Source organism: Vulpes lagopus, chromosome 3, assembly GCF_018345385.1.
Source record: "Vulpes lagopus strain Blue_001 chromosome 3, ASM1834538v1, whole genome shotgun sequence".
Taxonomy (NCBI): domain Eukaryota; kingdom Metazoa; phylum Chordata; class Mammalia; order Carnivora; family Canidae; genus Vulpes; species Vulpes lagopus.
Window position 1 is genome coordinate 79,124,202 of NC_054826.1, and position 27,467 is coordinate 79,151,668.

Genomic DNA, 27,467 nt, shown 5'->3' on the forward strand with positions numbered 1-27,467 from the left:
CCGGTCTCACGTGGTGGGGCCGCCCGGGAGCCCGGACCCGCCGCCGTCCCGCGCCCGCACCCGCACCCGCGGTGCCCAGCGGGGCTGGCCGCCCGGTGAGCTGCGTAACCCGGGGCCTGCCTTCGTCCGCGCCCGCCGCCGCTCTCCGGGGCGGGGCCTGCGGGGAGCGCCCTACCCGAGGGCGGCGTCCAGGTAAGCGCCCGCCCGGAGGCCGCCCGCAGGTGAGCACGGTCCCGCGCCGCGGCCCCTGCTCCCAGCCCCTGATAGCAAGCGCCGGGGAGAGCGCCCAGGGCTCGCGCCTCCGGCGGCCTCTCGTGTCGCTCCTCGGTACTCTCTCGTGTTTGGTTACTTGGTTTCGTGCCGCTCGGCGCGGTTCTGATCGCGGCGGCTCCTGCCGGCCCTCGCGGCGGCGCTCACCGGGTTCTGCGTTCCGCTCCGGGCTTTCTAGTAGCCGGGGCACCTGGAGGGCGCCGAGAGCGGGACGTTCGTAGCCGTGCGGGGGCGTCTGCGGCGCCTTCGCAACCAGTTGTGCGGACACGTTTTAAGTACTTTGTAGCTGGCGCGCTGACTTTCTGACACACTAACTTTAGAAGTCTCGGAGGTTGCGGATTTGTACCTCTTGGACGTTGTGGCAGAATGGGAGCACTTCCAGCTCCTGACCGTTCCTGTTCCCTGCGACCGAGCGCAGGAAGCTCTCCTGCGCGTTGGCGCCCTGCCGGCGGCGTTTACCTGTGGAGGAGAAGTTCCGAGGGTAGGTCTGTAAGGCTTCAGGCCCCACGGATGGAAGAGATGAAAGTGACCCAGCCCTTGGTGTGTAGCGGACTCTCTTGCTTTCGTAGTGTATCAGGACCGCGGGACGCAGTATATTAGAATCATTGGTGTCGCCCAGTTTTGCTTTTTATATACGATATTTCAACTTCAGTATTATGAAGAATTTTCACTTTTGAGGAACAGATTTTTGTTTTATATAACGAGAACGACTTAATATATTTCCCCTTTTTATTATGCCTTTTAGGAAACTCAAAGCTATGTTTACTTCAGGTTTTTAGAATTACAGCTGGTTGGTATGCTCGCTTTCCTTTATTCATAATTTTACTGTGCTGTGTTTTTAATGGTCTCAATTGTGTAGCTGTGTTTTGTAGAGTTTTTTTTTTTTTTGGATGCTGTGCCTGTCCCTAGGTTTCTATGTAAACAGAATAAAGTTAGAGTGGGAAGTTACTGTTGCAGTTGAAATAACAGTATTTCTATGGGGACTAGGTTTATACTGTATTTCTTTTTTACTTAGTGAAACATTACTTTCTCCAAATACTGCTTATATCTCTCAACTATTTGACGGAGCTTGTCTTAATACATAGTATGTTTCAGATGATTTGTGCAGTAATTTTCGGTCTGAAGCCACGTGTGAATCTTCTCTCACAGATCGTTTGAACACTTTGGGTTTTGCCCGATTGTATTCCTACACAGTCACCTCTGAGGATGTGATGTTTGATCACAGGAGGAATACTTATACGTGTGTGTATAATTCTTCTACCTGCTTTTGTCTGAATTTCCCCCAGGAAATTCATGGGCTAAAGCATTTAAATTTTTTTAAAATTTCAATTCAATTAACATATATTGTATTATTAGCTTCGGAGATAAAATTTAGTCATTCGTCAGATAACACTGGGTGTTGTTATCTGCAATGTTATCAAGTGCCCTCCTCAATGCCCATCATCCACTTACCCCATCCCTCCATCCACCTCCCCTCCAGCAACCCTCAGTTTGTTTCCTATAGTTAAGAGTCCCTTATGGTTGGCTTTCCTTTTTATTTTTGTCTTATTTTTTTCCTTCCCTTCTCCTTTGTTCATCTGTTTTGTTTCTGAAATTACACATGTGAGTGAAATCAGATGGTATGTCTTTCTCTGACTTAACTTGCTTAGCGTAATACCCTCTAGTTCCATGCATGTCGTTGTAAATGGCAAGATTTCATTCTTTTTGATGGCTGAGTAATATTCTATTGTGTATATATACCACATCTTTATCCATTCATCTGTTGATGGACGTCCGGGCTCTTCCCATAGTTTGGCTACTGTGGACATTGTTGCTATAAACGTCAGGGTGATTGTGCCCCTTTGAATCACTGTATCTTTTGGATAAATACCTAGTAATGAATTTGATGGGTTGTGCAGTAGCTCTATTTTTAATTGTTTAAGGAACCTCCGTACTGTTTTCCAAAGTGGCTGTACCAGCTTGCATTCCCACCAACAATATAAGAAGGTTTCCCTTTCTCTGCATCCTTGCCAACGTATGCTGTTTCCTGAGTTCATTTTAGGCATTCTGACCAGTGCAAAGTGGTATCTCATTGTGGTTTTGATGTGTATTTCCCCGATTATGGGCTGCAACATTTTATGTATAGATTTATACCCAACAATTTTGTTGATGTATTTTAATTCACCAAAAAGTTTTTTTTAAAGGAGTATATGTTATGTAGATAATAAGATACGTGGTGTTCATATTTTGGTACTTACTGAGTTTGACCATAATATATATATTTTTTTCATTTTAAATTATAGATAAAGTGTAACAATGGCTGCTGTTTATTCTGGAATTTCCTTTAAGCTTAAAAGCAAGACAACTTCTTGGGAAGATAAACTAAAACTAGCTCACTTTGCTTGGATTTCCCACCAATGCGTTCTTCCAAATAAAGAGCAAGTAAGTTTAATGTGAAATTTACAGTTTTTATAACCGAAAAGAATGGTCACTTATATAAATTGTACATTGATATTTAGTTAAAATTTGAAAAGATTGAAGGAAAGGTTGGGGAAGGAAGCATGGTTGGAGGTAAAAGTAGAGTCATTGAAAAAAATTCTGAGTCAAATATTTCGTTAACCAAGTTTTTCTGTTACAAAGTCTCAGTGTTTTATGTTTGGAAACATCTCTTCTGTTTCAAATCAAGTATATGCATCAGTGAACAAATTGGGAATTGAGTTATAGAAATTAGAATCTGAGTCTATGGGTAGCTCCATTTGTTTGTAAATCCAAGGTGATGCTCCATAAGCAACTGCTTGTTGGTGTTTTATTAGACATCTTTGGAATTTGATAAGTCGACAGGGAGGGAAGTAGAGAAGCTTTAGTATTTGTAGCAGGCTGTTCTAGAAATAGATTAGGAACCGAGAAAGGCTTTTTTCTTTGTTAACATTTTCAATGCCATTATCTGGCAAAAATAAATAAATAAATAAATAAAAGTACTATAGAACACTAGAGACCCCCGGATGTTGAGCTCATGAAATTGGATTAATGCTAGTATTAAAGGAGACAGCACAAAATGTGTCTGTCAGAGATGGATTACATCTATTAAAATGATGATGAGAGGTACAGTATGTAGAACACTCTTACATTCAGTGATTTCTAAACCTGGCTGCCCCTGAGATTTGTTTTAGCAGCTTGATAGTCAACTAACAAGTGCTATCCAGAATGAGATGAAAGGGGGAAGTGGTGGTGGCAGTTTGATTAAGGTCTCACCTAGTCTTATGCTGAGATTCTTTTTTTTTTTTTCCTTTGAGCATCTGTCACTGTTCATACTATTATTGACAGTTTTGGTATCATGAAATGAGGCCTCACCACCTTTCCTCATGTTACGAATAAGGAAACATGTCACAGTAATAGAAACTATGTCCGCCTCTCTTTTTCATAAAGCACTTTCACAGAAGACTGTCTCTGTCTTCTGATGAGGGTAAGTAGACCTTAGAGGTTTTACCAGTAACATGGGAAGCCAGGGCACAGAGCTCTGTCTTTGGACTCTGCATTTTTGCTTTTGTGCATACGTAATTTTGTGGCCGTTTTGAACAATTGTTGTTCTAACTTTTGAAATTCAGTATAACTTCAGAAAAGTTAGAAGAAACTGTTAAGAGTTTCATTGGAAACTCTTTATTGGCCCCAGATGATGACAAAATTTTTCTTTCATTTTATTGATTCTTTGATAATAAACATTTTAAGATACTGGAACATTTGTATAATATAATATTACCAAAGATAAGTTTTAAAGCACAGCTTTTTTCCCTGGCAGTTGGGTTTGGTTATGTATGAGATGTCCTTTTAAACGTCCAGCATCTTTCTTCCTTAATAAAGAAATTCATTTGTTTTTAGAGCATATTTCTTCCAAATTCAGGTACTACTTGATTGGGCAAGACAGTCATTGATTGCATTTTATAAGAAAAAACTTGAACTGAAGGAAGATATTGTTGAAAGGCTTTGGATCTATATAGATAACATTCTACACAGCAAGAAACTGCAGGATCTCCTCAAGAATGGAAAGACAATTAACCTTCAGATTTCCCTGGTCAAGGTAATTCTCTGTTTACCTTGTTGTCCTGTATGTGTGACATGCATCTCTGTTGATTTCCTGTTAATTATTGAAGATGCAGGACGTATCAAGGTGGAGGAAGAGAAGGAAATGATATTAGAATTATAGTGATGACTGGTATTTATTGAATGCGTATGGTAGGGGTGCCTGGGTGACTCAGTCGATTAAGTGTCTGCCTTTGGCTCAGGTCATGATCCTGGGGTCCTGGGATCAAGTCCTGCATTGGGCTCCCTGCTCAGTGGGGAGTCTGCTTCTCCCTCTATCCTTCTCCACCCTGCTCATTGTCTCTCTCTTTACTCTCTCAAATAAATAACGTCTTTACAAAAGAATGTATATGGTATGCTCTATGCTATATGAAGCACTTTATGTTGTTTAAACGCTGTGTGAAGCACTTTATGTTGTTTAATGTTCAAGGAAAGCTTAGAACTATTTCATAAAGTGGTTGTTGATTACCTTTTAATTGGAAATGTTGCCAGCAAGTAATGCTACTTTGTGATCCTTGCCCCCACCCCCACACTTTTCCATTAGTCTGGAGGAAGATCAAAGGCCAAAATCTGAATAGGAATTTGCTCTTGAGTCAAAGTGATTTTGAAGTCTCAGATTAGAATTACGAACTTCATTATCAAAACCGAGTGTTCTGAAATACTGTGAGAATAGCTGGTGACAATAGAAAGCACTAATAATGGATACTTAATGTGTGCTGGGCTCAAAGAGGTTTAGTAATTGTTAAAATGCACTCAGCTAGTAAGTGGCATAGCTAGGATTTGAACATAGATCTACCTGATTGCAAAGCCTGTGCTCTTAACCGTCATTCTGCACTACCCACATGAGTGTGTAGGCCAAAAGAAAATCAGTAAAGGCTGATAATAAGAAAATTAAATAGTTGAACTGTCTGATGGTTCATAGACTTTAGTGGTTCTTGAGATTATGTTCTAAATTGTATGTTACTTTTTAAAATAATAGACTGGGCACCAAAGTGGGTTATTCTGATTTGTCCTTTGGGAGTATGGGGGAAAAAAAATCTTAGGTTTTTAAATGTCGTATTTCAATTCGTATACGTTTTATATTTATGTTGAGATAGTAGTAGTATAGTATATACCCATGATTTGGAAAATAGATTATTTTTATTGGGTATAAATGTGAAAAAAGTTTGGTAGATAAGTTGTATAATCAGAAATATTGACAGTCACTGTAGCAGTGCATTGGCATATAAGTATTTACATTTTTCAGTTTTTCCAGAGCCAGCAGTTACTTGAATGGAGACAATCACACCCGTGTCATTGGGCTGCTAGTGATTTAGCACTCAGGATAAATATGGTTCTTTGATGCTGTAGGGCTGGGAGCAAGCCACTCATGAGTGGTTTGAATAAATTTTGGAATCTGCCTGGGCTTCATTAATTTCTGGTGTTTTTGAATTTCAGAATTTTGGAAGAAGACACTGGTTTTTGCTGTATGATATGCAGTAATTGCTGACATTTGCTTTCCTCTTTCATTTTTTTTTTAAAAAGATTTTATTTATTTATTCATGAGAGAAACAGAGAGGCAGAGATATAGGCAGAGGAAGAAGCAGGTTCCATGCAGGGAATCCGATGGGGACTCGATCCCGGGTCTCCAGGATCACGCCCTGGACTGAAGGTGGCACTAAACTGCTGAGCCACCCAGGCTGCCCATGCTTTCCTCTTTCGAGAGTACCTTTTGCTTTGGTGTTTTAAATAGAAAAACTGTGTAATTAACTATAAAAATGTATTTTGGGACAAAGGATCATAGCTCAGGGCTACCATCCATCCACCTTAAGTAGCATCTTAAGCTGAATTGCAGGCTTAGGATGTGAGCAAAAGTAATCTTTGCAGTTTAAGTCTTATAAAAACCCAGCTCTTTAAAAAGGGACAGCAGAATTACAAAGGCAGTCATCCCTTTTCTGAAATGATGTTGGTAGGAGATGGATATGTGAAGGAGGTACTTTGCCTTCCTTTGGGACATTAAGCAAACATCAAGTTCATTTAGATGTGATGATCTGGGGATTTCTTTCTCGTCAAGATAAGGGCAAAGAGTGAGTTCATTGATTCTCTTGTATTTTTCTTGTGTATGTGTAGGGTCAGTAATGAGTTTTCTTTCTCTCTTAATGCTCAGATCATAAATGAGAGAATAGCTGAATTCTCTCTTTTGGAATCCCAAAGAAGTATGTGTGCCGTGCTGAGCTGCTGCCAGGGCATCCTTTCAACGCCTGCCCTTGCTGTTATCTACACAGCTAGACAGGAGCTGATAGTGGTGTTGCTGAGCCAGCTGTGCTGGTTGGCCTGTAGACAGCCAGAAGGAGCCATGGTGGCCCAGTTATTTGAAGTCATTCACCTGGCACTTGGCCACTACCTCTCGATCCAGCAACAGCAAGTCAACCCAAGACGTGCCTTTGGGGAGATGACTGGGCACTTGCTCCAGCCCTGCCTGGTCCTGAGGCACTTACTTTCCGGGGGCAGGTGGACACAGGCTGGTCAGGGCCAGCTGCGACAGGGGCTGAGCCGGGATATAAGGAGTCAGATTGAGGCTTTACTTCAAGGTGGAGCTTTTCAGCCCGAGTTGCTCTCGTCCTACAAAGAGGAGCTCTTGGACCAGCAGCAAGGTGACACGAAGATAGGGACCATGAAGAATCTATTAGCTCCCATGGACACTTTGATTGCTAGGCTGTTAGATGTTGGCTACTGTGAGCCATCCCTTCGTTCTGCTGTTATAGCCAACTCAGTGGCCTTGCTGTATAAGCTCTTTTTAGATTCTTATTTCAAGGAGGGGAACCAGCTTCTCTGCTTCCGGGTACTCTCCAGGCTTTTCGGCTGCTTAAGGATTTCACATCTGCAGGAGGAGCAGATAAAAGCCCTGGCCACGTCAGATTGGACTACAGAACTCCTGGTTGTAGAACAGCTGCTAAATTCAGTGGCCAGCAACAATATCTACAACATTGCTGCTGATAGGATCCGACATGAAGAGGCTCAGTTCCATTTTTACCGCCGTTTGGCTGAGCTGCTGATAAACCATTCTCAAGCGTCTGTGCCGGCCTGGTTCCGCTGCCTCAAGGCTTTGATGTCTCTGAATCATTTGATTTTGGAGCCAGACCTGGATGACCTGTTGGCTTCAGCTTGGATCGATGCAGAAGTGACAGACTTTCGAACCAAAAAAGCACAGGAGGCGCTTCTTCATACTCTCTTCCAGACATATGTCAAACTCCGACAAGTGCCGCGGTTGTTTGAGGAGATTTTGGGGGTGATCTGTCGTCCAGCTGCTGAGGAGCTAAGGCAGCCTGTGCTGGCCTCGGGCCCTTCCAGGGTGCTCTGTGAGTGCCTCCTGGAGTTGCCTCCAAGTCAGATCTTGGACACATGGTCCCTCTTGTTGGAGAAGTTCCAGTCTTTGGTCTTGCCATATTTGCAGGATGATGTCGACATGGCCTTGAAATCACTGTCCCTGAGCTCACTGCTGCACTGTATCATGTTCAATATGAGGAGCCTAGACAGCAGCACACCTCTGCCCATCATCAGACGGATGCAGCGCACAATGGAGAGGATGCTCCGAGAGCTTGTAAGGCCCCTGCTGGACCTTCTCCTGGACCTCCAGGTCCCAGAGCTTGAGCTCTGGCTGCAGAAGGTCAGTGACTCTGCACTCCTGCTCTCTTACACTTGGGCCCAGGTTGATGCCATGCTCAGTATAAACTGTAGCCAGTATCACTCTGTGTCTGTGGCTCTAACAGATGTTGCTACAGAGATCTCAAACCTCCCCTTGTTGCTCCCAGGTGTTGAAACACACCAATGGAGGAAGATAGAAAAGTTTACAGCTCAGTTTGACTCTCTTGGCAGGTATTGCTTAGAACAGCTCTACTTGCAGAAAATGAAAAAGACTTTAATGCAAACTAACTTCCAGTCTGAAGAAGCCCTCCGAACTTTGCGGTGTGATGCTGCCTACATTCTTGATTCTGGCAGAGAAAGCTTGAATCAAAGAACAAGAGCTTCCTGGGATGCCCAGGTTGGGACAGTGAGTGCACTCACATACCCTGTAGCTCACTGGCACTTGATTGTGTCAAATCTCACAATTTTGATATCCTATCTTTGTCCAGATGATGTGAGATCCCTGGCCAGCGTGCTGCTAAGAACTTTACCAATGAGTAAAGCCCAAGAAGTTTCAGCAGATGAAGAGCCAAGCATCACACTTGAAAAAATATCCAGCTCCATCCTTCACAGCCCTCTCTTTCCAGAAATGCAATCCCTTCATTCTGCTTTCTTAATGTGCCTGACTGAAGGATGTACTAGCATCCTGTGTTCTGGGGCCCAGTGTGACCCAAGTCTTCTCAGTCAACAGCTGCCCTGGCTTTTTGAAAAGGACCACATGATGGTGGCTCTTTGGGAAAACAGATTTGCAAAAGTTGGACCTGAAGGTGTAGAACCAAAAGGAGAAATTGCCCAAAACTTATTATCCTTGGTCAAGAGTGACTTCCCCATTCAGCTGGATGGAGAACAATTAGAGAGCATCCTGGGACTTCTGGACGTTATTTCTACTCTGCAGCTGGACAGCCTCTTGACTCCCTATCATGTGCATTATTTCCTTCTATTATTGTCCATGGCCATAATCAAGCTGGGGAGCTCTTGCTCCTCCTCACTGACCCTCAAGTTTTTGATGACTTGCTATCGGCTTCTTGGTTACCTGCAGAGAGGGAAAAGTGCTCGCTCAGTGCTCAAGATTATGTATGTTAGTGATATTTTTGAGATCATATTGACCTCCCTGTTCAAAGCCAGTAGTAGGTTGCCTATTAACATGGATGACCCTTCTTGGTTGGAATTCCTCCAAGTGATAGGGGCGTTCTTAGAACAGCTAATGCAGATGCTTATCCAGATGAAGCTCAGCTTGGTACTTAATTTTGGGAAAATCTCTAGATTCCTCCACAAACTTTACACTGAAGCGACTGTAGGCAAACAGGTGGAAAATCAGAATTGTCAGGGCCAGCAGCTCATTCTGGTGTCTTTAACCAAGTTGTGCCAAGTCCTAGGGCCTTTTGTCAAAGAGCGGAAGCAGCACCACGAGGCCCCAGAAGCACTGTGTGAGCTGCTGCAGAAGGCTGTTCTCCACACAGGAGCTGTGCTGCAGCTCTACTGGGCCCAGGGTGCCCAGGATCACCGCCTTCCCTCCATCTTTATCTCATCAGCCAGCACACTCTTGGAGGCAGATGTAGGCCAGCACCCTAGGCACAGGACAGAGACTTCCCAAATGACAGATGAAATGACGTGCTCACATACTACCTTCTACCAGAGTGTTTACTCTCAACTACTGTCAGAGTTGCCGGCTTTTGCAGAAGACAGTCAGTGTTTCCAAGCAGCCATGCGGTTTTTAACTCTATTCTTTTTGACCCCAGAGCTACATCCCAAGAAGGATTCTGTTTTTACCTCCATGTTTCATTCTATGAGAAAAGTTCTTGCAGGTAAGATATTTTTGTGCTGTTCCCCTCCCCACCCCCCAACCCCTTGTTTGTGCTCTCTCTCTCTCACGCTCTCTCCATTTCAAATAAATAAATAAAACCTTTAAAGAAAAATCTGCCTTGTTCTATAAGAAACTTGTGCCAATTGCATTTCTTACTCAGCATCATGCTAGGCTTTTGGTAAAAGCTAGTAAGCCACTGGCAAGGCGAGTGCCCCCTGCCCCCAAGCTCCTTTGGAAAAGGTATTCATTTTAGAAGGCACAGGCCGGCAGGCCAAGAGAAAATCCCCTCCTGTCCGCTCCCAGGAACTCGTTCCCAGTATTTGCATTCTCTGCAAGGATAAGCGGTGACCCTCACAGTTCTGCTGTTTACACAAATAGTAACCGTCTTGGTATATTGTTTGGCACTAGTTTTTCATTTATTTTGGAGATTGTTCTAGTTTATAGTTTTAAAGTCTTCTACTCTTTTTTAGCTTATATCTGTCCTGGCCCAGGATGGTCAGCATGCATAATTTCATCCTTTTTAGTGGCCTTTTTTGTGTCCGATCTCTAGTGCCATCTTCAGCGATTTAAGAAAGATCTAAAACCTGCCAACTTAAAAAATGCAACTGATTTAATACTTAGGGAACCTCATAAAATTCCTTGAGGGCCAGACTCGCACTGCCTAGGTCTCAGGGTGGTGCCTGGCCATCGTTAGGCTGTGAGTGCTAACAGGACAGAGGTTTAGCTGTTGTCTCAAGTCTTTTACTCTGATGTCATCCTTTTAGACCAGCCAAACCCAGCCAGTGTACAGAAGCATTCAGTATCTGCTGTCCCCTAGCTCAAAGGCCAATGAGCCAGATCTGTTCCTGTTTCAAGATAGCAGTGTTTCAAGTTGGTGCGGGTTTGTTTTCTTTTTGTTTTGGTTGTTCTTGAGGGGTTGAGGTTAATTAGAATAGTCCTTTGAGGTGAGATTGAGGAGTCTGTCAGCTAAACCTAGCCCCCAGGACACATGCCGACTTCTGTTTCCCAATGAAGAAGCTGTGACAGGCAGAGCCGCAGATGGGGCTGCAGGCGTGCTCAGATACAAAAGCGTAAAGTAGGGCCTTGTAGAAAGCAAAGCTGCCCGGGCTGCCCGGGCCAGCACCAGAACTGAAATGTTGAGGCCAGAATAACACTGCTGTTGTCTCCCTTTCAATAGCCTTTCTATCCCTGCCTTGATTGTGGATTGACTAAAAAGGCTTTGGTGTCCCATGTTCTATCCTGTACTGTCAGCGACTCTTTTAGGGAATGGTTTTCACCTTAGTGGAGGCTAGAATTTAGTCTTTTATTAACACTAGTTATAGTCCTAAATGAGTGATCTAAATAGCAGCTGGTGGTCTGAAGCTCTGTCCCCTCTTTCTCTTTGTTAAACAGAATACTGTGTCTTCCTTTTTCCCTCTACTCCTCTTAACTTGAGGTGGCCTCTAGGGCCTAACTATGTGTCCCTGGACTTGAGGTGCCTCCAACTCCAGGGAAAGAGCCTTAGTTATGGCAGTTTCAGGGGGCCAAGGCCCCCCTGCCCCACTGCTCCTCAGATCATGGGCTGAGGTGCTGCTGTTGGGTCCAGGCCTCATACTCTTGAGCTGCTAGACTTGTCTAGAAAAGGGACCAGGGTGAGAGGTCTGAAAGAAATGCCTACTGAGGAGGGTCCAAAGTTTTGAGTGGGGAGAGGGAGGGTTAAGGTGGCTATGAATAACCAAAGTGTGGCCCTCTGTGTTCTCAGAGGTTGTTTCAGGTAGATTGCAGCTCATGAAAGTGAGCATTTTTAAGGAATGCTTTCTGACTGTAGAATAGGCTTCCTTAATTCAATCATAAAAAGCTATTACTTTTACAAATATTTCATATATAGGGGGAACCATGTCCTACTCTAGAGATGAATACGGTGTGGATTTTGACCTGTCTAATCAAGTAAATAGACATTCATACAAATCGTACAAATCGCAAAACAGTGAAATGCTGTCAGGTATACTAGAACTAGGAGACTGTGGGTTGAGAGTGTGTGGAAAGCATTAGTAGGCAGTGGCCTTTGAGGGATAGGTCAAATGGGTGGACGTCATGGGGAGTGCTAATGTTGAGCCTTCCATGTGGCAGACATTCTGCAGTGCTCCTTTTATTTGCCAACCACAGGGTTGGTGCTGTTATATGCATTTCACTGATGAGGGAATGGAGGTTCAGAGAACTCATGAGTCCAGGATCTTCTAGCTTGTGGGACACTTGGACCGAGGTCTTTATCTCTCAAAACCTGTCGTCCCCTTCATCCGCAAAGCTTATGTAGTGAGCAAAGACTGGGATGTTGGAAGGTATATTCTGGCAACATGGAACAGTCTGCAGGCTGAAATGTGGCTGGGAAGGTAAGCTGGCATCAGATGATAAAGGGCCTTGAATATCCTGACTTTGGGCTCTAGAATGAAACCCTGGGCTAGAGCACCCTGGGGCCATTAGAAGACTTTCCTGCATCAAGTGAGTAACAGCTGGATGACTGCAGCAGGAGGGTCCCTGAAGTGTGGGGTTCTTTTAATGTCTTCAACATTCCTGTCTCTCCCAACGTACCACACCACACCTGTGTCCCTATTGGTGTTATAAAAGAATACAGGCATACCTCATTTTATTGGGCTTTTCTTTATTGAGCTTCACAGATACTCCGCTTTTTTACAGTTTGAAGGTTTGTGGCAATCTTGCTCGAGCAGTCTGTTGGCACCATTTTTCCAGCAGGATTTGCTCACTTCGTGTCTCTGTCACATTTTGGTGAATCTTGCAATATCTCTGACTTTTTATTTATTACATTTATTACGATGATTAGTGGTCAGTGATTGCGACTCATTGAAAACTCAGATGGTTAATTTTTCAGCAAGAAAGTATTCTTATATTAAGGTATGTGCATTGATTTTTTTAAACATAACGCTATTGTACACAACATAGTGTAAACATAGCTTTTATCTGCTCTGGATAACCCCCAAAATTTATTTGATTTACTTTATTGCAACATTTGCTTTATCACAGTGGTCTGGAACCAAACCTGTCCCATCTCTGAGGTACAGCTGAACAAGGAAAGTAGAAAAAAGTGTAGCGAAATTAGCAATCACTTGTGTCCAGTAGTCCAGTGTTAAGCACTGTTGACAGCTGCTGTCATCCTTCTGGCTCTCCCCTGTGCTGTGGATGCAGTCTACATAGGTCAGCTGTGTGCAGAGCACTGTCACTCTGTAACAGGCGGCACACCTTTTTCGCACTATGAGTATTTCTGTGCCTCTCAAATTGTGACTTTTAAGGGCTGGGGCCCTATTTGTCATGTGATTATTCTAGTATTTCGCCTGCCCCTTTCCTATCTTATTTTAGCAGTACTGGTTTCTTTTCCACACAGATCCTACAATTCCAGTTCAAATAATTCAGGACATTGAACCTCATTTGGGAGCCTTGTTCACCCAGATGTTAGAAGTTGGGACAACAGAGGACTTCAGGATGGTGATGCAGTGTATTCTCCAAGGTTTAGATGTTAGTAACATGTGGAAAGCAGATCTGCAGGTGGGTACTCCTTTTTTCCCTTGGGTGGAAGGCACACAAATGATAGCTCAAATGGGAAAACTTATTTGAGATGCGATGTCATCCCTAAAGTTAAACACACAAAATCAAACCCCAGGGGATGTTTATGGAGAAGCCTGGGGCTTTAGTGTAAGAGGAACTTATTTTTCAAAGGGCAACTTTTTCAAATTACAACTGTGTATACTTATTATGTGAAATACTAAGTATTGCATACTGATAGTGACATGTAAAAAAGGTAAATTCCACTCATCCTATGTGTAAGACATCTGCCATCATACTTTTTAAAAATTTTACTTGGTCACATAGCCCTGATCCTATTTGAGAATCACTCTGATTAGCAAGCTGCCCTGCAGTCCTTTGCACCTTAGGGTATTTGGTAGTTGCTAATAAAGCCCTGCATTTGCATTTGGCATTGCATATTTAGGAGAGCCTCTCTATGAAGTTTACTTGCTGGAATTTGGTCTGCTGAACAGCTCTGTGCTCTGGTCTGGTCAGATGTCCCTGCTTGCACAGGAGGAAGAATGCCCCAGAGCCAAGTATCTTGGAGCCAGCAATGCAGCCCATGTATTCTGGTTCTGAGCTTTCTCTGCCTCATGAGTGGCTTCTTAACTTGCAGTTATAATCAGCACAAAGGCTTGGGTTTTGATTTGGATGGGTGGAGAGCTGGAGAGGGTAATTGAGGTCACAGAGGGACAGCGGGGAGAAATCACATTTCTGTACGTGAGGAAGAGGCCCAGGCTGGACCAGGGCCGCTGCTCTGCACCAGCCCCTCCTTGTTGCCTATGACACTTGCCCTCCTTTCTCTGGAAGTTTTCATTGTGTGCATTTGTGGCACGATTTGGGCCACAGCTTTGAGAAGGCCTCACTGTAGGTTTCTGTTTAAACCAGTCAGAGAAGGTTTATGGAGGAAACGAGACTGGAGCCTGAGCGCTCAGAGCTGGAGAGGATTTGGATGGGGGGATGTTGCCATGGAGACAGGAGGAGGGTGTTATGTGCACAGCAGGGCAGAGGTTGTATAGGTGTGAGGTGGACAGCAAGGGAGACGCCAGTGTTCAGGCCCTTGGTGGGTACACATGTCTTACAGGTGGCTAAGAAAGTGGGCCCCCAGCTTAGGAGAGAGGGCAGGGCTGCCTAGTGGGAGGGAGTATGTATAGGGCTGTGGCTACTCAGGGCGGGAGAGATGGAAAGTGAGAGCAAAGGGCCTAGGTGAGAATTGTATGGATTGTGGGGCTGCAGTGTTAGGGAGGAAGGGCTGATGGAAGGGTAAAATTAATGATGTAAAATGCCAACATAGGGTTGGACGTTTATTGACATAGGCACTCAATAAAGTGAGTTGCCTTCCCACATAGTTCCCTGCTCATGGTTTAAAACCACCTGTAGTCATAGCACCTAATCTAGTTGTTTTACTTTGTACATGTTTTCCCCGGCTCCTCCTTTTATCCATGAGCGTATGCAGTTCTTGCATGGGTAAGTTATAGCTTGTCGCCTCTTTCCACACTATCTTGACAAAATAAGATCCTGTAATTAGGCTGCTGTGCCCATTTGTGGCCGCCTTTTATTTCACCATCCTGGTACATTTGCATGCTTGGTTTAGTGAGATGCTACTGAAATGGCCTCCACTTGGCCACAGTCCACCTCATTTTATTCATTTATTTCCTGGTTGCTTGGTGATGGAATGGACCTCGCCTCATCCTCTATATTTAGCCCAAACCGGGTCTTGTCCGTGCCTCTGACCCTAGGGTTCTAGTGGGCTCTGCTCTCTCTCTCCAGCACCCGTGACCAGGTTTCTTCCCAAGATGGACTTCTTAAGAGAAAACTGGCTGTTTCTGTTAAGTTTTTGTCCCTTTTCTCTCAGGCCATTTTGTCAGCTGTTACATTGACCAAGGTGCTCCTGAGCTCCCCACTCAGTGGAGAGAAAGCGCGTCTGTTCTGGAGTGCATGCCCGCAGATAGTCACGGCTCTCACTGTGAGTACCCCTTCCTCTCCCTTCATCTCATCGCTCCTGTCCCTCTACAGACAAAAGGCTGCATTTTGGCTTCTGCCAGCTCTCGTTTTATGCAGAATATATTTCTGGGCACTATGTCCTGAAGACAGCAGCCAGTGGAATGCTTTTCTGTCAGTGTGTGTGCTGTGTGTGCATTTGTGTGTCTGCAAACATTGGTGTCTGCTCAAGACGTGGGGGAGAGGTGGAGTGAGGGGGTGTTGAGCAGCCCCAGGAAGCATTAGGCAGGCAGTAATAGAGGCATGCAGTCATAAGATGGGGCTCCTGTGGAAGCTCGTTTCAAGTAGATGAGATGAGAAGGAATTCTGGGGCTTTCTGTTGTCCCCACAAAAATTCTGTGGTCAGTTTAGTGCATTTATTCATTTGTAGAGGGGTGTGTACATTTAAATCCATGATATAGTGAGGAAAAAATGGCTTTATAGAATGGGACAGTAATGTTGCAGATAGATCCCACCCAGTCATTAAACGTTGGCACCTGGTGAAGATAACGGTGGCAGTCACATGACTTTGTTTCATTAGCACAAAAACATAGTTTTGATTGGAACCGGCTCTGTTTCCGCCCTCTAGAGAGTCTCCAGTCAGTATTCTTGCATTTGGGTTCAAAAGATCAGCATCTCTTTTACCATCATTATCAGTCATAATTCTCTTGTGCTCCCTGAGAGAATTGCCCTGGATTAGCAGATTCTCAGGGCAGGAGGATCTAGAGTAGACTGAATGTTCTCTTCTGTTCTCTTTGATTGCTTTGTTGTTTTTCTGGGAATTTGTGTTAGTGGATGAATCTCCTCTTTACCTGGTGTGTGTAATGGGTGTCAGGAGGAAGAGTGCAGGGAGTAGGGCGGAGGAAGACACACTCGTATGGTGCGTGGTCAGTGTTGCTGGTGGTGCACAGTTGGGCTGTGTTAATAGACACACTAGGCTAGAAACCATGCAGGTAAATCTAAAAGTAGATCTTACAGTATGAAGTCAGCACAGTTGGAGTCCCCAGGCAAAGGGAGCACGGTGAGAAGCCCCAGCAGGCCACACCAGGGCTGCTATTTACACCTGGCAACGTGAGGATGAGGGTCACAGTGAGTTCTCCCAGGTTATGTAGGTAAGACTTTGCACTGGCCCTCAAACTGAGCCTGTTCTTTTTATCCTCTAGAACAGTAAGTGACTGTCTTAACTAGAGCTAATTTTTAAGAAATACAACAAATGAACTTTAATTATAGATATGTACAACAAAGGATCTTTTTGGGAAAATATAGTGTATGTCTGATGTGAAGTTTACTTGTTCTGAGAAATTGGGCAAGTAAACTCTTGTAAGAAGTTATTTCTCTTTGTGGATGATGAGTCCAACAAAAAGCATGGACCGAAATGGCCAAATCCACAGTAGGTTGCCCTCGGAGATTGAACATTGGGCTCCTTGTCTGTTCAAAGTGCTTTCTGACCACGTTAGTTCACTTTGACATTTTTACCTCTGTCACTTCAGATCTTATCTCTATTTCAGTTTTTGTATTCTTTCTTTAGAGAATCACCTTCATTTTCTTTCCTTTATGCCTTCTTTTTCTATAGCTGCAAAACCGAGAGGCTTGTCAAGAGCAGCCTGTGCTCCTGGCAGTGGTGGGGCCTATTTTGGACCTGCTGGCAGCACTGCTGCGACAGGGGGAGGAGACCATCAGCAATCCACACCACGTCAGCCTGGCTTTCAGTATCCTGCTGACAGTCCCTTTGGACCATCTGAAGCCGCCTGAGTATGGGTGCATCTTCTTGCGGGTGCACAATGTGCTCTTCTCCATCCTGCAGTGTCATCCGAAGGTGAGGAGGAGGAACAGGGCACAAGGCAGGATAATTTCAACTTGCAGAACAGTGGCAGTAGAGTTTTACTGTTGGAGGATGGTAAGAACATCAATTTGCCAAGCAAACTTTTTGGTTCCAGTAATATCCAGAGTCACAGTGGTTTCTTAAGCACAAAAATGTTTGATCTTCACATCAGGCTGTTTGAGTGAGTTTCATCTTTGTTGGGTCTGACACTTGATGGTGTTTGTATACTAGCTATTTAAGGAAGCTCGTTACATTTATCCTCTTTTTGCAGACCCCACATTTAAATCTCACTCACTTGCTTTGATCTCTTCATGGGTTTATAACTCAGATGGGTGTAGGGAGCAAGACTTCCCAAGTTCCACTTGTGTAGTACTCTGCCTTTGAAATTAAACTCAGTAGGAATAAATGTTCCATAGAAAAGATTCCAGCTCAGCCACCATCTATTGAACATTTGCTGTGTGTCTCATTTCACCCTTACAGCAAGTCTGTAGAATAGATGGTAGTCCATTTTATTGACAAACTGAAGCTCAGAGCTGCTAAGTGATTTGACCTAGCCGAAGCTAAATTTTATATTCAGGACTGTTAATTCTTTGGCCTGGGTTCATTCCACTGCACCACTGCTGTACATGTGACATGTAGAAACTCATAAATAAGATGTATACACATATACACAGACACATTCAACTATTTTTAAGTGTTTTCGTGTTCTCAAGTTAGAGACCTGACAGCAGCACAGTTTTGAAAAAATTTACTGTCTCGTAAACTAAAGCACTCATGATGTTGGGCCTTACTCCAGTGCTTTTGGCCCTGCCTGTCTTTTGAGGATCATTTTTTTTATTTTTATTTTTTAATTTTTATTTTGTTAAAGATTTATTTATTAAAAAAAAAAAAGATTTATTTATTTATTCATGAGAGACACAGAGAGAGAGAGGCAGAGACATAGGCAGAGGGAGAAGCAGGCTCCATGTAGGGAGCCCAACGTGGGACTTGATCCTGGGTCTCCAGGATCAGGCCCCGGGTCGAAGGCGGTGCTTAAACCTCTGAGCCACCTGGGCTGCCCCAGGATCTTTGTTTTAAATCTCTCTGCTGACTGTTAGATTTTTATGTGACCATACAAATAAATGCAATACATATCAATTATAAGATGAAATTGCCCATTTTGCAAAAGATGCAGGATTCCATGCAGTTGATGAAAAGTAATAATAGAAAGCTGTGGGAATCTCCTGCAGAACCACTGACAAATGACCATTTAGCAGAATTAGACCATTTAATGAAAGAAAATTGACAGGGATATTGACATGGTATTGAAGTAAAGAATGATGTGACTAATAATAATAGTTCCCACTCACTATCTCCCACATGGGTTGGGGGCTCCATGTGGTGTGTGATCACACTGTTGGCCATGTGCATAGTTGAGTTGATAAAAGCACCAGGCTAGAATCTGCTTAGGTAAATCTAAAGGGGATAGCATGAGGTCAGCTAAGCCAGGGGGTACCCAGCACAATGATCAGCAGCTGGTGCCATATTAAGCCAGGGTGTGAATTCAAATAATTTGGCTCTGGATTTGTGTGTTTTTAATCAGTATGCTAGCAGAGGTTTACAAAAGGTCATTGGGAAATTTGATGAAGCTGTGGAATACTTTTGCAAAAATGACCTCTTTCTGAGCATGCTGTGGATGTCAATAATTTGATGTAAAGAATGGGATGTTAATGCTAGCAAGAATTTGTTTGGATAAATTGTACCAAAGAAAAAATGTCAACACGTGATTTAGTCTTTGTTCATTCTAAGAATTCTGAGAAAAGAGCACAACTGTCCAGTAATTCTTTAAAGCACTGTTGGACATGTTTTGTGTCTGTATTGTCCAGCACAGTAACCACAGGCCACATGTGTCTTGAGCACTTGAAATGTGGTCTAGGAGCCATATGACTAGGAACTGAATTTTAATTAATTTAAGTTTAAGTAGCCTCATGTAGCTCATGGCTGCTTTATTGGATAGTGTGTTGTTTTGGTCATGATCTAAAGGTGATTGAATATAAAAGAAGCATGTTTTATAGGGCAGCCCAGTGGCTCAGTGGTTTAGCACCACCTTCGGCCCAGGGCCTGATCCTGGAGACCCAGGATCAAGTCCCACGTTGGCCTCCCTGCATGGAGCCTGCTTCTCCCTCTGCCTGTGTCTCTGCCTCTCTCTCTGTGTGTCTCTCATGAATAAATAAATAAAATCTTAAAAAAAAATTTTTTTTCATATAATTTTTTGAGATAAAAATCTCAGCCAGACCTTTTCATCAGTAAAAAAATGAGAAGTTTGGGTCCTTCTTTTAAATGGACTTGCTTTATGTAACCTCTTTCTAATGCATTATACTAGAATATATTGGCTATTGTTTGTTCTATTATTTATTTCTGCCCATTTCCAGAATGTACGAGTAACAGCTAACAGTATAGATTAAGCAAAATCTAAACTCAGATCACTCATTTAGATTCCTAAAGTTAGAAGCCCTATCCGAAACCATTAAAACAAATGTTAAAGAGTCAAGTAGGGTGGGTGAGTGGTTCCCTGGAAAGTTCAGGCAAAAAAGAAGTTGCCAATGCTGTTTTGAGCATCTTGATAGATATGGGGTTAAGAAGGAAATAAACATGAGCTCTTTTAAAGTAGAACTTGAAATAAATAATTACATGTTTTTATATTCTTTTGCTTCTTATTACAGGTAATGCTGAAAGCCATTCCTTCTTTCTTGAACTGTTTTAATAGATTGCTGTTTTCAGTTATGCACGAAGGGAGGCAGAAAGACAAAGGTAATTCAAAGTAATAGTATCAGATACATGATTTCAAATGTATTTATCTTGTGATGCCTCTGGCCTCATATGTTACTGAAAATAAAACCACCCAGTTGAGCTTAAGTAAGAAATGTTCAGATCACTCAATGAATGCCCAAAACAATTTTTAAAAAAATTTCAGACTGCCCCCCCCCCTTTTTTTTTGCTATGTCCAAAACAATGAGTACATTTATGATCTCCTAATTGAATAGTTCTTTTCCTGGAAAAAAGGGAAAAAAAGAAAGGAAGAAAGAAAGGAAAGAAAGAAAGAAAGAAAAGAATCTAGATTCAGGAAATATTTACTCTCATGTAGAGGGGATATAAAGTGACTGCAATTCCATTCTTGCCCTGAAGGAGTTCTATTTTGGTGGGGAAGTTAAAAAAGAATGAGCAGTTATAGAGCTATTGCATTTTACAAAAGGGATGAGGTCTGGCAAGTCATCATTTCAGCCTTATTTTGGCAAGGTTGTGTTTGTTTACAGTGAAGTGAACTGCCATATGGTGATGGCATAAATTACAGTACAGTTTGTTTTCAGCCTTGAAGGTTGTTGATTCTTGCTAAATTTCTAGTTTGGGGGAGATTCTCATTTAAAAATTTGCATATAAATTGAGGCAGTCTATATTATGCTTTTTCAAATTTGCAGAGCCTGGTACCTGATGGGATGCTCTGGGACCAACAAGGTGGATTTTATAACTCAACTTGAAGGGTGTCTGGGAAGAACCTGTGACAGCAGTTCTAGACTAATCAGAAGTGCAGGAGTGCTACTCAATTTCTCCCCTTCCTGTGTGAATCACTTTAATGGGTTCAGACTTGTAGATTTAAGCTACTTAAACCGTATTTTTTTTTTTTTTTTTGAGAAAAAAGAAATGGTATAGTTAACACTGGGCTCTAATTCCCAAATTATTATGCCTCGTTTTGAGATTAGGTCAGTGGCAGTGAGATCTTTTGCTTTCTCCCAGGCCTAGTGCAGAGCGATGTAATACTGGTGTCAGTGTCAAATTGTGAATATGTTTAGGAGCAGGGTAGGGAAACAGGTTCCATCTCCCAAGCTATCCTTGGTCATTTGGTGGTGGCTAACTGTGGCACTGTGTTGAGGCCGTTAAGGTCATGGTCATGTTTGAGCTCAGCAAGAAGAATCCTTGTTTTTCCTAGTGATGTCTTCCTTGACAGGAAATGGGAAATGGCAGTGTGGTGGAGGCCCTGGTTCAGCCCTTGCTGAGCAGTAGGGGAACAGAGCCCTCATCACACTGCCACAGGAGTGTCCAGCGTGTATTTGTGAGTCCTTTGTCATTTGTTCTGAGGGAGTGCAGGGGCGTGTTTCACAAGTGTGACAGTGCTGTGTCCATGTGGTGCAGCTCAGGTGCCTCCCATCTGCCAAGACTCAGTTCTCTGATGTGTTCATAGCTTAACTAAGTGGAGTTTTAACTATTTACTCTTTTCTTATTGGTATCTAATGCACTTTTTAAATCTTTTAAAATTTAAAACATTTATTTATTTATTATTTTTAAAGATTTTATGTATTTATTTGAGAGAGAGCACACGCAGGGGGAGTGGCAGGCAGAGGGAGAAGGAGAAGCAGGCTCCCCTCTGAGCAGGGAGCCTGATGTGGGGCTTGATCCCAGGACCCCGAGGCATGACCTGATCCAAAGGCAGACACTTAACCGACTGAGCCACTCAGGTGCCCCACTGCACTCTTTTTAAAAAAGATTTTGTTTATTTATTTGAGAGAGACAGCACAAGCCAGGGGTGAGGAGAGGGAGATGGAGAAGCAGACCCCCCACTGAGCAGGGAGCCTGACATGGGGCTTGATCCAGGACTCTGAGATCATGACCCAAGCTGAAGGCAGAAGCTTAACCAACTGCCCTCTAGGCACCCCTATTAGTGTACTCTTAATAACCACACATTGTGTGGCTGAAATGCCAGGTGTTCACTGAGCTGCACATGTGTGCTGAGCATTCTGAAAAGAGGAAAGAAATGGTACATAGTAGATATTCAAGTGCTTCACTAAAGTTCTTGCCTGTTGAAATGTCCAGTGAATGCTAGAAGTTTACATAACTTCATAAAATTACATTGTGTCTAGAAAAATGGTCTATATGTAACATGTTTGTATGTATATTCAGGGTTTTTAAAAAAGACATTGTGCATCTAAAACTGAAGTTTATTGAGTCATAAAATATGTGTAACAAACTGCATCTGTTTAAAGTGTACAATTGTGAATGAGTTTTGATAGGTAAATTCATTCAGGAAACTGTCTCCACAATCAAAATACCCAACATTCGCATCATCCCGAAAAGATTCTTCTTACAGCTATTCTTGTTCTGGCCCCATTCCCAGCCAACCACTGATCTGCTTTTTTTTTCAATATAGATTTGTTTGCAGTTTGTAGAATTTTACAGAAATGGGTATATTTCTTTATGCTGTATGAAAGCTGGGGAAGGTACTCTGGCCTGTGCTGGGGTTTCCCACTTTGCTCTGTTGTGTATGCCTAAGGGAGCGGGTATGACTAGGGCCTCGGGGACATTGTAGGCTATTAGAATCCTTGAGAGGAGTTTGTTAAGAAGGGCCTGGGTGGTCCTGTCACCTTAAGGTGGAGAACTAGGAAATCAGAAGTCAATCTGGGAAGACAGGAAGATATCTAATAGTGATAGCTGAGTCTTATATCTATCTGCCTATACAATTTCTGAAACATAGAAGGCAAAGGCATAATTAGGCCGTCTCATCTTTAAAATCATATGATGTAAAAAACCATGTTTTTTAAAGATAATTTTCCAATTTAAATCTTCCTTATAGATCTCCACCTCTTTTTAAAATACAATAGCAATAGTAGACTTCATCCTAAAAATTTTGATTATTCTAGACTCCTGAAAAACCCCATGTACTCTTGAGTATTTTAAGTGGTCTTTCCTTTGTAATATAGATAAATATTTGGGTATACTATCTCTCCCTCATTCTGTCTGTGAAATAAGCCAGTTAACAAGTCTAGAAAAAAGGGAAGACTTGAATAATTTTCAGCTGTATTAAATGTATGAAATTAGAAGGGACTAATTAGTTTGGAAACACTCTGCTTCCATAGGAGGCACAGATGACCTGTCGGTGGTCCTCGAGTGTGCCCGTCTGGTGCAAAGGATGTACAGCCACATCGCAGCTCGGGCCGAAGAGTTCACGGTGTTTTCTCCCTTTATGGTGGCCCACTATGTCACCGAGGTGCAGAAGGTAAACCAAGCTCACTCACTCGCTCTCACTCTCGCTCTCACCAAGTGCTTTCATTTGTCATCCTTTGTGGCAGGTCTTCTCAACCATAGTGGCGGGTGATGTTTTGAGCTTGATGGTCCCAAACCATGTGTTGTTCAGCAGTAGCCCTGCAGGGTCCCCAGGATGACTGACTGAAGCTAACAATGCCTAGAACCTGGAAGGTGGTCCATGACCACTGGTTCTCCCTTTTTTTTTTTTTTTTTAATTTATTTATGATAGTCACAGAGAGAGAGAGAGAGAGGCAGAGACACAGGCAGAGGGAGAAGCAGGCTCCATGCACCGGGAGCCTGATGTGGGATTCGATCCCGGGTCTCCAGGATCGCGCCCTGGGCCAAAGGCAGGCGCCAAACCGCTGCGCCACCCAGGGATCCCTGGTTCTCCCTTCTTGCTGCAGCACAAGCTGCAGGGTCTGTTCTGCTCAGTCTCTTGAGTAATGAGTGAGATAAAATGCTTTCCAGGTTCAAGAACAGGAGCTCTCCTAGGGCTAGGGTTAACAGTGACCAGGGAGAAGGGTCTTGGGGACCCCCCAACGGCAGGAGTTCAGAAGTTTATCCTCTTGGAATGCATGGTGCATTTGAGTCAGCTGCTCTCAAATGCTCAAAGTAGAGGACATAGTGGAGATACTGGCAGATTCGTTCAGCTCCTTTAAACAAAAATACTTTTGTCCTATTTAATCTGACATTTTGACTTAATATATTTTTTGGATAATTAATTCAATGTCAGCAGTGGTCTCACTTTGGAATGTCAGCATGTGATATCTAAAATTCCACAAGACCCTCCGTGACCCAAGCAGTGAAGCTCACTACAAGACTTAGTACCTTACTTTGTTTAAATTGAATGTCAGAGGCTTCGAGTACAGTGTGTTTCTGTGCATATCTACTTTTGCAGGTATAGATAATACATCTGTGTTGTTTATATTGCTCTCTGTAGAATAGCCCCCCTTTGTAAGTCTTGTAAGAATAATGTTAAAACCACTGGTAAACTTGTTACATAAGAGGTTTTCCTCAAGGGAGATGGGGCTGAATGAGCTATCTCAGAAAATCTGGCGTTACATCCGTTTTTACTCTGACCCTGTTTCATGATGAATCTATAACATTAAATACTTTTCAGACACGGTGGCCCTGCTCGCCTTAGCCAGTGGAGATGCCTGTCATGTGGGTGGGCACTTGGCTCGGTTTGAAATGGGATGGGGGTTGGGGGGGTGCCCTGTAAGATGCAGCCCAGCCCTGTGGGTATGCACTGGGTCTTCACCAGGCATGGTGTGTGGAGGATTGGTGGCAATGTGCGAGGACCCCTAAGTCAGCGTTCACATGAGAGATGGGCTTCGTGTTTGGTTTCCTTGGAATTGCTTAGCCTTTTTATAGAATCTTGATATTTTCCAGGCACTGAAGTTATTGATATGTAAGCCTTTACTGAAGGAAAAGCCGGCATTATTTTCTGATTCAGTGAAAAATAAAGTGAGAGATAGTAATATCACTTAACTAAGGTCCAAGAAGGGAGGTGATAATTTGAACCCTTAAGTCACTAATTATTATTCTGAGATTTACTTTATGAAAGTCTCTGGTTTCCAGGCCTCATTATTCATGTCTAATTTATGCTTCTCAGTTATTTATTTTTAATCTTGAAAGCCAAAGGCCTTGGGAATTATCTAAGGCTGTAGCATCCCAGAATTCATTGGCAAGAGTCTATGGTTTATCTTTCATTTGTTTTTTGACTCAGTAATGAAGAAAATATTCCATATGTATTAGAGGCTTCTGCTGAAAACTGGAAATCTTTCTAGACCAGAAAGACATTTGTAATTTTAATTAAATGCTAGATAGCAAGTACAGCTAAATGAACCTCCTTTGCATTCCCCCCATAGTCTTGTGGAGTGGGTGTGGGTGAAGGTCTGGTGGTGAGCTGGTGAGACCGTGTCAGGCAGGATACACAGTGACTCCTACAGACCTTGTATCCTCCATACAGTAATGTGTCACTGTGGGGATGTGCTAGGGAAATCTGGTCACTTATCTCTTTCATCCATAGATCAGATTTTCATCTTTCTATGTTGACAGTCTAGGGTAAATAGTTTGTACTGCCTATTCTGTGTAAGGTCCTTTTTTTTTTTTTTTTTTTTTTTTAAAGTAAGGTCCTTTTAGGCTACTGAGAGATCTTTTCATTCATAGGTCAGTGATGTTCACTGATGTCATAGAAACTGACACCCCCCCCCCCCCCCCCATTTTATAAACAAGTTGATGGAAACAGAAAGATACATAGCGGTTGTATAGGCCGGCTGCTGCCTGTCTCCGTGTGACCCAGCAGAGCTGCATGCTTGGCACCATCCTTTGACTAAGGAGTCCCAGCATAAGGGGATGGAGGAGCATGTGGGCCCTGGCCTCCAACTGGTGGGCTTCAGCTCTCAGTTCTGTCACTGGGACAGTTACTTCACCTACTGCCTTTGGAATTAGAAATACCTGTTCAGTGAGTGCAGATTAGACAAATTAATGAGCAGTCGACTTATAGGATCCTCACCCAGCCAATAAGATTCAGGACTTCTTTTGGTTTTTTGTTTTATTTTTCCTTCCTTCTCTGATGCCTTCTGCTGAAGTCACAGACAGTTCTATCTCCAGTCCTTGACTGCTCTTATCAACTATAAACAGTAAATCTTAAGATGATTGTCAGAAAGTTTTTGAGCTGTCATGTGAAAATGACCATAACTTTGAACAACAGCATCTTGGTAACAGAAAACAAACGGTCTCTAGGTACATGCCTTCTACTGGTTGCTTTAGTGAATCAGACTTCTAGTGAATACTATATATCCTTGCCAGAAGCTAGCTACATGTTTGTAGAGGGGCTTTAACTCTTTTAGGCCAACAAGACATTAAGGAAGAATTTACCAAATCCGAGGCCAGTCTGCCGGAACCTTCCAGTTGCTTTTTGGTTTCAGCTCCTGGGATATTCAGACGGTTTAGTGCCAGGTTCAGCTGAAACCTGAATGGTTGTGGCAGGTGTGAGTAGAGCCTGCTCTCTCAGCCTTTTTGTCTAGGCAGTAGTCTGAATCTCTCATCTGAAAGTTTGTGCACAATATCCAGTACAGTTGGAGCCAGACTGACCGTTCTTCCTGCTGTGCCCCAGATTGTAGCTAAACCAGAAGTTCAGGGAAGAAAGACATCTGAAGGCTCAAGAACCAATACAGCCATCCTGTGGCAGTTAGAAATTCAGGTCCCCTTGAGCGATTGTTGTTAGAAATAAAAAGATGTATGAAGTATAACCATAAATCACAACTGATTTGTTTGGATGTGATGTGATCTGGCTACTAATATAGGCCTGTGAATGATCCATTTGCAGAGTAGGAGCCTGCCAGCACACCTTGCTATGGGAGAAGGTGGGGTCAGTCCCATAGTGAACGTTACTGTCGTTATGCCACATTAGTGTGACTTCCAGTGCGATTTGTTATGGCAAAGAATTTGGCACAATGTGCAGGTGGCTCTCCTAAGATTTGTAAGTTTAAAGATTCCAGTGTTTAAATGCCCCTGATGGGCATCATTTACTGAATAGCAAAACTACTCTGTAATTTTGTAAGGCTTTATTCCAGGCTTTTGTTACTTGAGTTGCCTTTTATTTACCTAAGACACAAATCTTTAAGATATGAGTATTTATTTATGTGCAAAACTATAATTTAAAAGAAATATCTTTTCTCAAATTGGGGGCTGAAGTTGAAACTTGTTGTCCGGTCCTTTGAGGGCATGGTCTGTGTTTGCTCTTATGGTGGGCGTTTCCTCCTTTTGCAGGTCACCTTGTACCCCACGGTGAAGGGCCTTCTACAGGAAGGCATTTACCTCATCCTGGACCTCTGCATTGAGCCAGATGTCCAGTTCCTGCGGGTCTCCCTGCAGCCGGGGGTGAGAGACATCTTTAAGGAGCTGTATAATGATTATGTGAAATACCACAAGGCGAAACATGAAGGAGAGAAAAGATACACAGCCTGAGGCCTCGTTCTGGAAGTGCTGCTGGTGTTACCATGGAGTGGCTTTGGCCCCCTGTTCTGGAAGAGTTGGAGAGGGAAAGAATTCAGGTGTTCTAATTTCTGTTGTTGAGATATGTGGAAAACACTTTTGAGTTTATGTAATATATATACTATATTTTACAGCCCTGTTTTCCACACTGAATATTTTTTAACAGATCTTTTTATGCAGTATGTATTGCAATAGAATTCTGATCACTGACCTTGGAATAAGGTGAATTTAATAAAAAATTACTGAACCTCTTTTGTGGCC

General features: G+C 43.1%; 1 protein-coding gene across 5 annotated transcripts; it reads left to right on the plus strand.

The window, feature by feature from the left end:
• On the plus strand, positions 1–27,457 carry URB2 (URB2 ribosome biogenesis homolog). Of its 5 annotated transcripts, none has more exons than XM_041748819.1 (10): positions 1–221; positions 2,553–2,691; positions 4,148–4,324; positions 6,473–9,794; positions 13,170–13,330; positions 15,204–15,314; positions 16,902–17,144; positions 19,853–19,940; positions 23,036–23,175; positions 26,982–27,457. In XM_041748819.1, exons 2-10 carry the CDS (start codon positions 2,566–2,568, stop codon positions 27,177–27,179), a joined length of 4,566 nt encoding a protein of 1,521 aa, XP_041604753.1. In that variant the 5' UTR covers positions 1–221; positions 2,553–2,565; the 3' UTR covers positions 27,180–27,457. The 5 variants fall into 5 exon arrangements, with proteins under 5 accessions (XP_041604753.1, XP_041604752.1, XP_041604754.1 ...); XM_041748818.1 differs by having other exon boundaries at positions 1–192; XM_041748820.1 differs by lacking the exon at positions 1–221 and adding an exon at positions 261–751.
• The last annotated feature ends 10 nt before the right edge of the window (positions 27,458–27,467 follow it).